The sequence below is a fragment of the Emys orbicularis genome, chromosome 7, assembly GCF_028017835.1.
Source record: "Emys orbicularis isolate rEmyOrb1 chromosome 7, rEmyOrb1.hap1, whole genome shotgun sequence".
Classification (NCBI taxonomy): Eukaryota; Metazoa; Chordata; order Testudines; family Emydidae; genus Emys; species Emys orbicularis.
In genome coordinates this window covers 67940506-67955550 of record NC_088689.1, presented here as the reverse complement: position 1 = coordinate 67955550, position 15045 = coordinate 67940506, and the positions used below count along the sequence as shown (strand labels likewise).

Here is a 15045-nt window from a genome sequence, read left to right as displayed (position 1 = left end):
AAGTAGGGGCATTGCCAGCAGATCGAGGGACGTGATCATTCCCCTCTATTCGACATTGGTGAGGCCTCATCTGGAGTACTGTGTCCAGTTTTGGGCCCCACACTACAAGAAGGATGTGGAAAAATTGGAAAGAGTCCAGCGGAGGGCAACAAAAATGATTAGGGGTCTGGAGCACATGACTTATGAGGAGAGGCTGAGGGAACTGGGATTGTTTAGTCTACAGAAGAGAAGAATGAGGGGGGATTTGATAGCTGCTTCCAACTACCTGAAAGGGGGTTCCAAAGAGGATGGATCTAGACTGTTCTCAGTGGTACCAGATGACAGAACAAGGAGTAATGGTCTCAAGTTGCAGTGGGGGAGGTTTAGGTTGGATATTAGGAAAAACTTTTTCACTAGGAGGGTGGTGAAGCACTGGAATGGGTTACCTAGGGAGGTGGTGGAATCTCCTTCCTTAGAGGTTTTTAAGGTCAGGCTTGACAAAGCCCTGGCTGGGATGATTTAGTTGGGAATTGGTCCTGCTTTGAGCAGGGGATTGGACTAGATGACCTCCTGAGGTCCCTTCCAATCCTGATATTCTATGATTCTATGATACTGATGAGCTGGCATCATAAGAGCTAACTGATGACCCCAGCGGTGTGTAATGGCACTTAATTAGAAAGACTGACTCAACCTGTGGGGGAGAAGCAGGGCAAGCATTGCTTAAATCGAGCTGGGAACTCAGTAGAGAGGGATACCCTGGAGGGAGGAACAAGGGAAGAGCATGAAGCTCCTCTGGGAAAAGCATGAAGAAGTCAGGCCAAGTCACCCAAAGGCAGTGAAGTAGGCTCCTGTGGGGGAGCCCTGAGCTAACGCCTACAAGGAGTGGAGAGATCCTTAGAGGTAAACTGCTGGAGTCCCTGGTGAAGGGAAGCAGTGGGGGAATCCGGCTGGGGAAGAAACAGTGCAAAGAGTCTCTATGGGGCCCAGGAAGCAGAGGATTTCAGTTGAGCCTGAGAGGGACAGAAAAACTATAAGTCTGGACGTTGTTTGTGAACTTTAAATTTGGATCTTTAGTTACCCCAAAAAGGGAGTGGACTGTTATATGACTTGGTCGCAGAGCCAAGCCATAGAAGACCCAAAGAGGGAGTTGGGAGAAGACACTGGCTTGGACTGGCCATTGCATGGCCAAGGAAGTGGCCACCAGGATGTGCAGGAGGTAATCTCCCCTAAAAGCCACATCAAGTCATGGGGGGAGACGCCCAGAGGTGAGGACACATCCCAGCTTCATACAACTGCTCTGTCATGAGACGTGTTAGTGATGACCTCAACAATGTTAAACCAGAATAACTTTCCAAATTAGTGCAGCGTGGGACAGACTGTCCCAGACGTGCCAAAGCAGTGATACAAACAAGGATGAAATCACTCTCAAGGCTTTGCACAACAGTTAATTTGACAAAGGTGGGTATGCATTGCCTTTTGGTGTCTGTTGCGAATGGCAGCGAATGCCCTGTGAAGCTTTGGAGGAGGTTATTGGCAGTGTTCCAAGAAAGGAGAGTTTTTCCTTCACTTTTGATTTCGATGCTTTCAAGGATCTGGTAGGTGAGGCGTGTGCTGATGCAAGCTGAACTGTCACAAACCATAGGGGGCGGTGCTGCTAATAGTCAATAATGGAAAGGACTGGCATTCTCCTAGAAACACAGACAAAATTTAACAATTTGCATGTCTTCACAAGGACACCAGTGGCATCTGCTCAGGGCTGGGTGGGCTCTGCTTATATCCTGAGTGCTCTCTAACACACCATCTGTTATTTAAGCTTCCATTCTCAGTTGGTGCCTAAAGATACCCAGGGCCCAAGCGTCTTGAAAGTCTTCATCAGGTGAGGTCTATGTTAACTGAACAGAGGACCCGTGGAATGACCCATGGCTACAGACAGATAGGTCAGAACACTTCTGCAGTGACCACCATTACAATGGCCATCATCAAGGAGGGAACCCGTTACCTACCCTGCAGCACCAAACCACACATCTCCACAGTTTGAGATAAAGACGGTGTCAAGGCTGCGCTGCAGAAGGACATGCCACCCTCAGGTTTTATATCTACTGATTACGGTGTCTCCAGCCTCAGTGCATCACACCTCTGCTTGGGACACATGCTGTAGCTTGCACTGCATTACCGCAGCCAGCTCCATGAACACTTCCTGTGCAAGACAGGGACTGAAGGGAATATTCTGGCATGAGCTTTTACTGCCCAGTTACCAAGAACATTAGAACAAGTGGGAGGAGGTGAAATATCCCAACTGTATGGCACCTGAGAGGTTTGTGCATGGGGCACACTGGCATGTACATTCAGGTGGCTATCTGTGGAGCTGGCAGGCAGCACTTGCACTGGGATCTCAGCCCATGACTTTGCCCTGCTGCCACCAGGATCATAGGCGCCGACTCCGTGGGTGCTCTAGGGCTGGAGCACCCACGGGGAAAAATTGGTGGGTGCTCTGCACCCACTGGCAGCTCCCCGCCCCAGCTCACCTCCGCCTCCACTCCGCCTCCTCCTCTGAGCGCGCCGCCATGTCCTGCTTCTCCTCCCTCCCTCCCAGTGCTTGCGCCACGAAACAGCTGTTTCGTGTGGCAAGCCTGGGAGGGAGGGGGGAGGAGGGGGAACACCGCGCGCTTGGGGGAGGAGGCGGGGCTGGGGCGGGGATTTGGGGAGTGATCCAATAGGGGCAGGGAGGGGCAGAGTTAGGGCGAGGACTTTGGGGCAGGGGTGGAGTCGGGGCAGAGGCGTGAGCACCCACCGGCACAGAAAAAAGTTGCCGCCTGTGACCAGGATGCCAGTCCTGGCTGCTTTTCCCAGGCCAAGCCCAGCTGTGCTGGCACTGGGCAGACTTGTTGGCACTTGGAGCAGCACGCTCAGCTCTGCTCCCTTCCCCATGCTATCTGCAGTGGCCCCATGGCCAGCAGGGTAGGGCTCAGCCTATATTGCCCTACATCTCCCTCTCCAGCTAGGTACATGGACAATCCACGTGGGAACATCAGCCTGCCTCTCACTACACTACCGTGCCCACTGCCTGCAGAGTGTGTATGTGTGTGTGTGGGGGGGGGGGTGGAAAGAAGGCGGACAACCTGCCCTCTGCTGGTACCCAGGCTCTGACCTGGTGTGTCTGAGCAGATCACTGGAGAGCAAGCCCTGGGGAGGAATGGGCTGGGCACCCCGTCAGAGTAGTGCTAGGCCTTGGCTCTCACAGAGTGAAATAATCCGGGGCAGCATCCAGGAGCGAGGCCCCAAGAGGGTATGTAGCCTCCCAGGTCACCCTGCTGCAGCTCACTGTGGCCCCGACATCGCCTGACCAAGGGGGGTAGTGAGTGTGTGTGTGTGGTGTAGGGAGAAGAACATCCACACATAGGTGGAGAATTCTGCATTAGACCTTTTCTTGACAGATAAAGAGGATCTGATAACACAACTAAGAGTTAAAAAAAGCCACAATTGCCCCAAAAGCCTCAATTGAGGAAGAAGGCCATACTGTTTTTTTAAAAAAACTGATGTGGGGGGGGGGGGAGTGAAGGCAGCTATAACAAAAAAATATATATAGGAAAGGGGAAGTTGATAATGTATATAATCAGAAGCTAGGAATTACGGAAAGTTGATGAGGGAGGCAAAGGGACATAAGGAGAAATCTATGGAAAGCAGAGTTAAGAAGAATAAGAGGAAGGATTTTTTAAAGTATATTAGGAATAAAAAGAATCCTAACAATGGTGTTGGTCCGTTATTAGATGGAATAATAATGCAGAAAAGACAGAAGTGTTCAAATGCTTATTGAATAAGTATTTCTGTTCTGCATTTGGGAATAAACAGATGCTGTAGTAACCATCCTGATGATGACAACCCTCTTTCCATTTCACTAGTATCTCAGGAGGATGTTAAACAACAGCTATTAAAGTTAGACATGTTAAAAATCAGCAGGTCCAGATAACATGCATTCAAGAGCCTTAAAAGAGCTGGCTGAGGAACTCACTAGACTATTAATGTTGTTTTTCAGTAAGTCCTGGAATACTGGGGAAGTTCCAGAAGAAAGCCACTGTTGTGCCAATATTTTAAGAGAGTAAATAGGATGACTTGGGTATTATAGGGCTGTCTGTTAGTCTGACTTCAATCCCAGGCAAGATAATGGAGTGGCTGATACGGGACTCGATTAATAAAGAATTAAAGGAGGGTAATATAATTAATGCCAAGCAACATGGGTTTATGGAAAATAGATCCTGTCCAACTAATTTGATTTTTTTTTAAGTGAGGTTACAAGTTCAGTTGATAAAGGTAATTGTGTTGATATAATATACACAGGTTTGGTACCATGTGGCATTTTGATTAAAAAGCTAGAATATAAAATTAACATGGCACACATTAAATGGATTAAAAGCTCAGCTAACTGATAGTCTCAAAATGTAACTCTAAACAGGGAACCATCATTGAGCAGGTGTGTTTCTAGTGGGGTCCCTCAGAAAGCAGTTCTTGGCCCTTCGCTATTTAACATTTTTATCAATGACTGGAAGAAAACAATAAATCCCAGAAAAAATGTGCAGATTACACAAAAATTGTGAGAGTGGTGAATAATAAAGACAGGTCACTGATTCTGGATTGCTTGGTAAACTGAGTACAAGCAAATAATGTGTTTTAATACAGCCAAAAGTATATGTATGGGAACAAAGAATGTAGACCATATTTACAGGATGGGGTGGTTCTATCCTGGGAAGCAGTGACTCTGAAAGAGATTTGAGGGTCATGGTGGAAAATCAACTGAATGTGAGCTCCCAGTGTGACGCTGCAGCCAAAAGAGCTAATGTAGTCCTAGGATGCATAAACATGGGAATCTCGAGTAGAAGTAGAGAGGTTTTTACCTCTGGATTTGGCACTGGTGTGACCGGTGCTGGTATACTGTGTCCAGTTCTAGTATTCACAATTCAAGGAGGATGTTGATAAATTGGAGAGGGTTCAGAGAAGAACCATGGGAATGATGAAAGGATTAGAAAACACGCCTTATAGCACCGTTTCTAAAATGCGGCCACCAGGGGGTTTCCTTGCGGCCACGACAGCTTCCTCGGCAGTGATGGGGTGGGGGGAGAACAGGATGGCAAAGCGTCAGCCCCCCCCCCCCCGCCCTCCCTGACGCTCCTGGATGCGCCAATCTGCATGTCTCCGGAGACAGGTGGGGCACAACGCTGAAGGAGCAAAGTGAGTTCTCTACCTGCGGGGGTGGGGGAAGGGAACAGGGGGGCTTAGTGAGACTCAGAGTTCAGCCCTGGGGGTGGTTGGGCCATGGGGACTCAGGGAGCCTGGCTGCAGACTAGGGCTCCAGCCATGGGGCTTCAGACTCCAACCCCTGGCTGTGCAACAGCGGGCTCCAATCCCTGGGTCTGGCCACATGATGCCAACCCCCAATCTGGCTGGCAGCCGCTGGCCCCAGGTGCTGACCCCCATCCGTGAGCTCCGACCCCCAGCCCAAGTCACTGACCCTGGGTGCCGGCCCCAGGCGCCAACCCTGAGCTCCAGCAGCTGCCGGTCCTGAGTGCAGATCTTGGGCTCTGGCGGATGCTGGCTCTGGATGCCATCCCCTAGCCCTGACCATGCGGCAGCAGGCGCAGACCCAAGCGCCAGCCCCAAATACCGGCGGTAGTCAAACCCCAGCTGCGCATTCCGACCCCCAGCCCTGGCTGCTGACCCCAGGCACTGCTCCTGGATGTCGACCCTGGGTTCCAGCAGGTGCTGGCCATGGGCACCGATCCCCAGTCCCAGGCACCAGCCCTCGGTGCAGATCCCCAGCCCTGGTCACGCAGCAGTGGGCACCAACCCCAGGCTCCAGCAGGTGCTGGTCCTGGATGCCAATCTCCAGTCCCGGTCACACAGCAGCTGGCTCCGGAGACTGCAGGCCCAGGACACTGACTCCTAGCCCTGGCTGTGCAGCAGCGGGCGTGGATCCCAAGCGCCAACTTCTGTCCCCCGTCACACAGCAGCAGGTGCCAGCTCTGGGTGCCAACCCGCAGTTGCATAGCACTGGGTGCCGATCCCCAGCCCTGTCCACGTAACTGCAGGCACCGACCCTGGACTCCAGTGGTGCTGGCCCAAGGCACCAACCACCAGCCCCAGGTGCCAACCCACACCTCCGACCACGCGATGGCAGGGCCACCCATCCATCACCCCTGGCTACTACTGCCTCACCCCCCACTCCCCGATCCATCCTCCCTGGCCCCTGCTGCCTCACCCCTCCATCAAGGTCTCCAGTGGGAGAGGGCACTCTTCCGTCTGCTTGCAGGAGAACTGGACCATGCAGGCTGAGCTGGTGCTGTCACAGTCCCAGGGCTGAGCGGAATGTGCCATGCCTGCCACCGGTGATGGGCAACACCAAAAGACCTCAGCCACGCCCCCACTAGCGCCCCTGGGGGCAGAGGCCAAGGGGACCTTGCATATGGCAAAGGGGGGGGCATGGAGTTTTGGCTCGATTTGGGGGGTGGGCCCTTAGGCTGCAGCATGGAAGGGCCAGGGTTGGGAGGGGAATGGAAAGATGCACCCCATGAGCAACGGCCCCCTACTGGACAGCCCACTGCTGACTCCAGCCCTTGAGCACGGACCCATCTGCTTTCCCTGCGCAGGCTCCATCAGGTAGGGCAAGTCGACTGGGCTGTGTGCCCTGGAGCTGGGCTGAAGGGCCAGGGTTGGGAAGGGAACAGAAAGATGCACCCCATGAGTACTGGCCCCCAAACCCCCCAAATATAGAAGTCAAGCTACGTTGCACCGTGATTGCCATGAGATGGAAATTGCATTCCGACCAGTGTGGTGAGAGCAGGGTCTCCAGGACCCTTAGACAAAGAGGGGAAAGTAGCCGGGAGCTGTAGTTTCATCACAGTCTTGCTCTCCCTTGTTTATGGTCCCCTTTTTTTGAATGGTTTTTGTTCCAATCGCTTGCTGCACTTGGGCATACAGAGCAAATAGGCTCCATTTCTCTTTGTTTACAAGCAGCCTTTTAAAAATGAAATTTAAAGCTAGTAGCCAAGGTTAATGATCAGACATTTTATCTTGGCCCAATATATGTAACTAACAAATGATCAAACACACACACTTTTGAGCAATTCACAGTCCAATAGCTCTGAATATTAAAAATGCCTTGAAAGTGCAAGTATTCTACAGCTTGGTCTGAGGCCAGCCCAGCTGCCAGCTTCCTTTCTGTGTTATTACATCGAGTGTGTCTTTGTTTCACAATGTCAAATCTAACTAGATTTATTTCATTCAATTCAATGTAGAAAGAAGCTACCCTAAGCTGTGTCAATCACGCATTCTAAGATTATAAACCCTTCATTCATCATCCTTCCTTTTCAAAATATCATTGCATCATTGCAATATGAACGGATGGCAACAGGGTGAAACAGAATGAAAGATGCTACCAGTTTTAAACTGGCAGACGAAGAGTCTGAGGCTGCTAAAGAAACTGTGCCAGAATATAATGGTGTGTTGTAAACAGTATTGCTGTGTGATATAAGCACTAGACACAGCAATGCTGGCAAACAGAAAAAAAGTCTAGGCACATAGAGACCAGAACCAACCTGAAAACAGATGGTGTGTCCTGCTGTAGGGAACAGGAAAGGAGAAGTCCTTCCAGTCCATACGTGCAAAGCACTAAGCATCAGGAGTGGCATAAACATAACCACAAAACGATGACGACGACGACGATGATAAAATTTACCGAGAAGACAAATGCCCAGTTGTATTTGATTCTAGTGCTTTGTCAGGAAAGCATTCAGTTCAATGTTAGGTACAGTGGCTAGAAAGTCATTCTGCACTATTTTTTCCATGAATCCAGGCCTTGTGCATGGTAACATGGATATAACCCTCCAGGACATGCATACAGATGAAAACCCAGCATTTATTGGAAGTTATTTCATAGTGATTTTTCTGCTTGTCAGTTTATTTATCCACTGCACTTTGTTAGAGAAAAACAATTCACAAATTCCAGAGTATTCAAGTTTATATGTGTGTCCTCCTTGAGTCTCTCTGTGTGTATATATAGATATATATAATTGCACATATTTAAATTAACATGTCAATAAAGAATCTATCCCTGCAATGAAACGATATTCATTAAAAATTTCTTTACCCTAAAGCACACTGAAGTTTACTACTCCTAAAACAGATTATCATAATCTCCATCTTTAAAGAAACAATGTTAACAAGACAATTATCTACAATCACTTTAGTCCCTCTTTATAACCTTAAAGGAGTTCTTACAATATGGCATGAGAACCTTTCGGAAGCAGGGAATTTGCCTGTGTCGTGGGCTTTTCAGCCAACGCTTCTATATTTGCACTGGGGAGAACTTTGTTTTAATTGAATTTCCTTAGCATTGCTGAGCAATTGCAATAAACTGAAAACAAATCTGGATTTAATTAAATGAACAGGTTTTTTTGAAATAATAGAAATATTTTGTAGGTTTCCTGAACATGAAGCCATGATTCTTACCTACACCGTGACCTTATTTTTTGTAACTAGATAACATGGCTCAACAGATGTTCATGTTCCTAACCGTCCTTTCTTCTCACCATGAGCCATCTATTGATATCAAAACAATATGTTTGTAGATCTGTCCTTAAATGGTACAAATTGCTCAAAATGATGTTACTGTTGCATTTGTATATCTATATATATTTTACATACTAGCTGGATTGTCCTGTGCTCTGATCATTAGATCCAACTGCTTACATGCAAAACCAAAATAAAGCATGTTTGAATACTCCCTCCCCTCCCGAATAATTTGTAATATTGGGTGCCAACTGTGGACAGACACAGTATATGCACACAGATAGCAGTCAATGAAGTCTGGCAGCAGAGCAGTTAATAATGCACATGTTAAAAGTGTCAAGCCAGTGAACTTTTTGTCTAAGAATAAAACCTAGTCCCAGTTGCTGTTTGCTCGTTAGGGCTCAGCGACATATCACTGCGTTTCTTACCTGTCTGACAGCAGTCCTGCTAAGCCATACTGCATAGTGTCGGGAGTTTAGAGGGACTGAATGCATAGAGAACAATTCCAAATGAACAGGGAGTCTGTGCGTCTCTTTGGGGAGTTCTTGGTGTCCTTGGAGTTGAAGTCTGCTGTCTCAAGAGGAGATAGGCAGGGATATAAGAACACAGACTGTGGCGAGGGGCCTAATCCCGCAGTCCTTGGCCAGGCCAGACTCCCATGGAAGTGTCCACGAGTTGCAGGGCTGGCCCAGAATATGGACTAATGTACCTTTGTGGTCTTTCTCAGCAGCTTCAGAGGCAGCTTCCTCCAGACATTGGCTCTGCCTGTGCAGCTCGCCGTCTGGGATGTGCAGCCCTTCAGCTCACAAATGCCCAATCTTGCAGGCTGTGCTGAGTGTTTCCCAGAGTTTGCCCGAACAAGGACGCCGTAATTTTCTCAATACAAAGGTGTCGGCGATTTCTAGACAGGGATTTCCCTCCACAGCCAACTCTGGGTTTGAAAGCCAACATTTTGTTTTCTGTGTAATGTCCATCCCAGGATTCCTGAAGGCCCCCGGGGTCCTCTCTCTCCATCCGGAGTGTTTGTTGGACCCTGAGTCATTTCTGATCTGCAGCACATGGGGATGCAGTCCGCGCTTGCTGTCCCAGGAGTTACAGCAGTGTCAAACATTGTCAAAGAGGTAGTTAGTCTAATCTCAATTATAACATTAGCGGGGTTGGCCAGCAATCGGATAATGCATGGGCTGTTTCTGTAAAGATGAGGGTGCCCATGGCACAACAAAGGTAGATCAGACTTTATTCCTTTGTAGACATTTGTTTACATATGGACATTAAGTGGAATAAAGTTTTACAATTTCTGAGACCTTATTTGATCAAAATCAGAATATCTGAAGATCCTGACATTCATTTATTTTTACAGATACCAAGTAGATTTTCAAGCACATCGTGTGCTCCTAGGTGAGCACAAAATCATACGGAATACATGTTTATTTAAGTCTAGGGAGAGGTATGAGCCTTGTCCTGGAGCTGGTGGACTGCCGGGCTCTGCAGTATCACAGACCCACTCCTCCTTGGGACGTGCAGATTCCCATTAACTCTTGCTACACTATTTGACCAAATGGAACTGTTTACTGGGTATATGAGCAGACAGAGCCGTGCGTGCAAACATTTGAAGTGAATATAGCCCACTTTGTATTAAGCAACCACTGAAAGATCTTAAAATAAAGATTGAAGAATATTTTCTTATTTAGAAAACATTACGGACCAGAGTGGTAAACCGGGATTTTTCTCTCAAAACAATATACCGTTATTTTGTGAGTTGTGTCACTTTAGTGAATAAATTCTGACACATGCTAAATTAAAAAAAATACAAACAAACATAAATCTACCTTCAGATTAATGGACTGAAACATACTGTAGCACATTTGGAATTTTTTACAGCAGTACCATTTACAATAGCAAATGTTCTGGAATAAATACAACAAACATTCAATCCAAAAGCTCTTGTAAATCTGAAAAGAAAAAGAAAAGAAAAGAAAAGAAAAGAAAAGAAAAGAAAAGAAAAGAAAAGAAAAGAAAAGAAAAGAAAAAAGACCTTTTCATCCTATGCACTAGAGTCTACTTTAGCTGTATTTAATGTTGTCCCTCAGCGAAAACATTATTAGTGGTGGTAATGCCAAACTTCATTGCTTTTCAAATAATTCCGGCAGTTCAACAGTTAACAGCCAATAAAAAGCCCGCCTGTGTGCGAATCTAGTCCTTTCAGCCATACACTAGACATTAAATTTTGGGAGGACAATTAAGTAGAGTTAACTGTTGCCTATTCTCCCTGAGGTAGCTTCCCTTTTGATCCTGCTGCGCCTGGCGCCTTCCAAAGCATAACTTGTCTGCCTTATTAAAATGCTCCAACTTATGGTGAAGGATTTCCCGGTGCTTTTCAAATGAAGCAGCAACAATCAGAAAGGATCAAGACGAGTTGCACGGCAGAAAGACTAGGACCAACGTAATAAATTAGCAATTACCCTTGTAAGTAAAACAGCAGACTGAAAGTCGCAGCAAAGTTCAAGAAAACAGTGCGGGGGGAGTTAAAGAACAGAGCAAAGCAGCCCCTGGAGCAGGCTGGGCTCCCAGCCTTCGCTGCTGGCAGACTGGGGAGCTGCCAGGTTTGTGGCTAGTGGGGACTGATTAAATAAATGTTATGGGTTCATTGGGGTGCAAAGGCAGGATTTTGGGGAAAGGTGAAATCAGCAGGGAAATGTTAGTGGGGAGTTTGGGGGAGCCGCTCTCCCTGGTGCCAACAAGCGCCCAGCAATGGGGAGAAGAGGGGCTGCTGTCCTACTTGTTAACTGCACTGAACTGTGCTCCCAGATATTGCAACCCGGGGGGCACCAGCCGCCCCCCCACGGCCGCCTCCCTCCCCAGCCAGGCGGCTCCGGCCTGAGAGTGTAGGCGGCCAATGGCAGCCCCTCGCCCGGCACGTCACGGGCTGCAGGGGGGAGATTGGAGGGCGGCCACATGAAAGAGGAGCGGCAGAACTTTTATAGCTGTTAAAGTGCAGGAGAAGCCTGCAGGGTCCCCGAGTCCCATCGCGAGCCTGCTGCCCTGCCCCAAGCATGGAGCCTGGGACCCCATCTCCCACCCTGCACTTCGCACTGCTGGTGCCTGAGCCTGGGGCTGGGAGCCTGGAGCCTGGACCCCACCCCTGAAGCTGGGAGGCTGGAGCTTGGACCCCACCCCTGAGGCTGGAGTTGGGACCTTGGAGCCTGGACCCTGAAGCTGGATCTGGGACCCTGGAGTGGGTGGACCCCACCCCTGAGGCTGGAACTGGGTCTCTGGAGTCTGGACCCCACCCCTGAGACTGGAGCTGGGACCCTGGAGCCTGGACCCCACCCCTGAGGCTGTTGCTTGGGCCTGAGCTCTGGGGCGGTGTCTGGAGCCTCCAGGGGTGCGTATGCAGGGCTGACTTCCCCTTACCCCCCGCAGCAGTTTTATGGCTCCCTCCTCCCTGAGGATGAATCCTGGCCAGAGGTTGCTGAGCCCGGAGACAGCCCAGGCAGAGACCAGCAAAGGAGTGGCCGCCCTTGCCAAGGGGAGCCCCATTGTTGAGGAGCAGCTGCCCAGGATGGGCTCCAAGGCAGTGGGATGCAGGGGCCAAACCACCTCCACCCCTCTGCTGCCTTTCAGTGTGGAGTCCCTGCTGATCACGGAGCGCAAGCTGTGTCCCCGGAGCAGTCGCCCGCACCAGCCACCCCCTGCTGCCACTGCCGAAGCGCCACCCGCCCGGGCCCGGAGCAGCTTGTACACAGCGGAGTCAGGCCAAGATTTCCCAGAGCAGCGGGCTAAGCAGCAGCCACCAGTGGTGGAGAGTCCGGGTGACAAGGAGCCCAACTCCTGGCTTGCAAAATCTGCCTGTTCTCCACCAAGTAAGTACCTAAAGTGACCCCACACCTCTGCGTGTCAGAGCACAGAGCCAGCCTGGGCAACTGTCAGTCCAGCTAGCGGGACCCCTGGGACCCTTCCCCTGCCTGCCAGAGCAGTGGGGGAGCACTAAACTTATGGGGTGTGGGCTCCCTTCCTCCTCTCCCCACCTGAGAGCCCAGGCTAGGCTCACCTGTGGCCTCCTCTGAACAGCAGAATGGTCAGGACCTGGCCCCACTAGTGGGAAGGGCATGTTGACCGCAGGGATAGTGGATGGGGAGACAACAGCCATTCAGTGGGCCCTAACTCACCCCAGCTCCTTGCTTGCGCTGTGAAGCTCCAGCCAGGCTGAGGTGCCATCGCTTAAACCCCGAGCCGACCCTGAGACGGCTGCAGCTTCCCTGCTCTGCACCTACGAGCCCTGTGTGAGCAGCACAGCCTGACCCGGGCTCCTGCTGGGACCTAAAGCCTCGTGGTAGAGTCCGCCAGGCCATTGGCCCTGCTATCACTCCGTGCCCCCAGCAGCCCTCGCCAGCCACTCACTTCTGAACAGTGGGGGAAAGGCCCAGTGCGCTCTTCTGCCGATAGCACTGTACATTGCTAATGGTGCGCAGGGCACCTGGACCTGGCCTGCACTCCTCCCTCGGGGGTCCCACCTGGGCCCAGGGCCACAGCTCACACCACTTGGTGCCTGCCTGCCTGTGAGCTCAGCTCCTCTGCCCACACCCAGGCCAGGTGCACGGTGAACCCCATTGCTCTGACCCTGTGAGCTGAATGGCACACTGGCCACTCTGTGGAGCCAGGCACTGGGAACCCCACGGGCAGGGGAGGGATCTGCCTGCTCTCTCCAGCTGAGACAGGAGCTCCTGGGGACTAATGTGTGGAGCCTTTGTGCTACAGCGCCCTGCTCCCTGACAGCCAGTGCCCCATCCGCATCCCAGCTCAGCATGCCCAGCCCCATGCCTGAGGGAGTCTCCGGGCCCCAAATAGGGGCTTTGTGAGTACCTGTTGTGCAGTCACTGAGGGGAAGGCCTGCTCTGTGCCATGCTGGCTTCCCAGCCCCGAGGGACCAGGCCCTGCACCAAAGCTAGCCCCATTGGGGAAACGTGAATTCATGGCAGGGCTGGAGCCCAGGATGGGCTCCATGTCTGATGTGGGTATGAATACAGGGCTGGAGGGTCCTAGAGATCGCTTCTTTGGCCTGGCAGCCGGGCCAGGGCCACTCCACACTAAGTAGCTGGGCTGTTTGTTTGTGTCACCTTGCAGGGCAGCCCAGCCCTCCACCCTGCACTCTGAGGAAGCACAAGAACAATCGCAAGCCCCGCACGCCCTTCACCACCTCGCAGCTGCTGGCGCTTGAGAGGAAGTTCCGGCAGAAGCAGTATCTGTCCATCGCCGAGCGGGCCGAGTTCTCCAGCTCCCTCAATCTCACAGAGACCCAGGTCAAGATCTGGTTCCAGAACCGCAGGGCTAAGGCCAAGAGGTTGCAGGAAGCAGAGCTGGAGAAGCTCAAACTGGCCACCAAGCCCTTGCTGCCCTCTTTTGCCCTGCCCTTCCCGCTGGGGGCACACCTGGGCTCCCCCTCGCTGTACGGAGCCACCAGCACTTTCCCCAGCAGAGCAGCCCTGCAGCCTGTCCCAGGTCTCTTCACAGCGCCAGTCACCTATGGCATGTACTACCTATCCTAACAACCTGTTGCAGGGGCTAGGCTCTGTGTACAGCTCTTGGGTCACAGTGCCCCCGGCCTGCGCTACTGCACATGGGGCGAGCAGCACAATATGCGAGCCGGCAAACCCACTTCTTCACTGGCTGCTGATTGTGGACTAGCCCCCTTCTGACCAGCATGCACTGAGTGGCTTACGGCTGCCGAGGGTCAGTCCTTGGCTGTGGAACAGCAGGCGAAAATCCACTGGGAATAGTGTTTGGGCTTCAACGCTGAAGGATCGCTGCCTCCCAGATTGTAGGCAAGAAAAAGTTCCTTCCCCATGGGCTCCCTCACTGCAGCACCCCAGTGCAATGCACTTGCTTCCCAGCCCAGCTGGCACAGGGCTGACTTTAGCTCTGAACTGTGTCAGGTTCCTCTTGATCCTGGTGTGAATCTGATCCTGTCTTCCAGCCTCTGAACAGGGGAGACCCAATCACAGTATGACAGGAAGTTCCCATCTCCCTGTATTGGTCTCTAATGGCCTTTTCTGTTAGTGTCTCCCTCTCCCAAGCATATCCTAGTCTAGGGGAGCTTGTCCCTGAGTGTTTACAACAACTACAAGTCACTGGTCTCGATGCTGGGGTTGCAGAGAGCAGGTCTCTGGCCTGTGCTGGTCTGACTGACTCAGTGTGATGGTACTGTGTGGCTTGAACACCCGTGGATGCGATTGTGCTTGATACTGACACTGCAGCACTGCATGAGAAGCCTGGTGCTTCCCCTGCTCCTGATGCTGCATGGCAGAGCACAAGGTGTTGAAGGACAACGAGAATAAAACAGCACAAAGCAGAGACTGCTCCCCCTGCACCCCTAACACACACACACTCTTCCAGAACCAGCTTGGGTTTGATTAATCAGCCCTCCTCAGTGACCTCCTCCCCCCACTCCCGACTACCACTCCGCAAGGATCCTCCTGGCATGAATGAGTTCCACCCAGTCATGACTTC

General features: G+C 51.2%; 1 protein-coding gene across 1 annotated transcript; it reads left to right on the top strand.

The window, feature by feature from the left end:
* The first annotated feature begins 11968 nt into the window (after positions 1-11968).
* LOC135881685 (homeobox protein MSX-3-like) lies at positions 11969-14084 on the top strand. The gene is made up of 2 exons (XM_065408352.1): positions 11969-12401; positions 13663-14084. Exons 1-2 carry the CDS (start codon positions 11969-11971, stop codon positions 14082-14084), a joined length of 855 nt encoding a protein of 284 aa, XP_065264424.1.
* The last annotated feature ends 961 nt before the right edge of the window (positions 14085-15045 follow it).

Excerpts from the sequence above, each read along its gene's own strand:
- LOC135881685 (XM_065408352.1), top strand. The coding sequence starts at position 11,969 with ATGGCTCCCTCCTCCCTGAGGATGAATCCTGGCCAGAGGTTGCTGAGC. Across the intron at positions 12,402-13,662 it reads ATCTGCCTGTTCTCCACCAA|GGCAGCCCAGCCCTCCACCC; the intron begins GTAAGTACCTAA and ends GTCACCTTGCAG.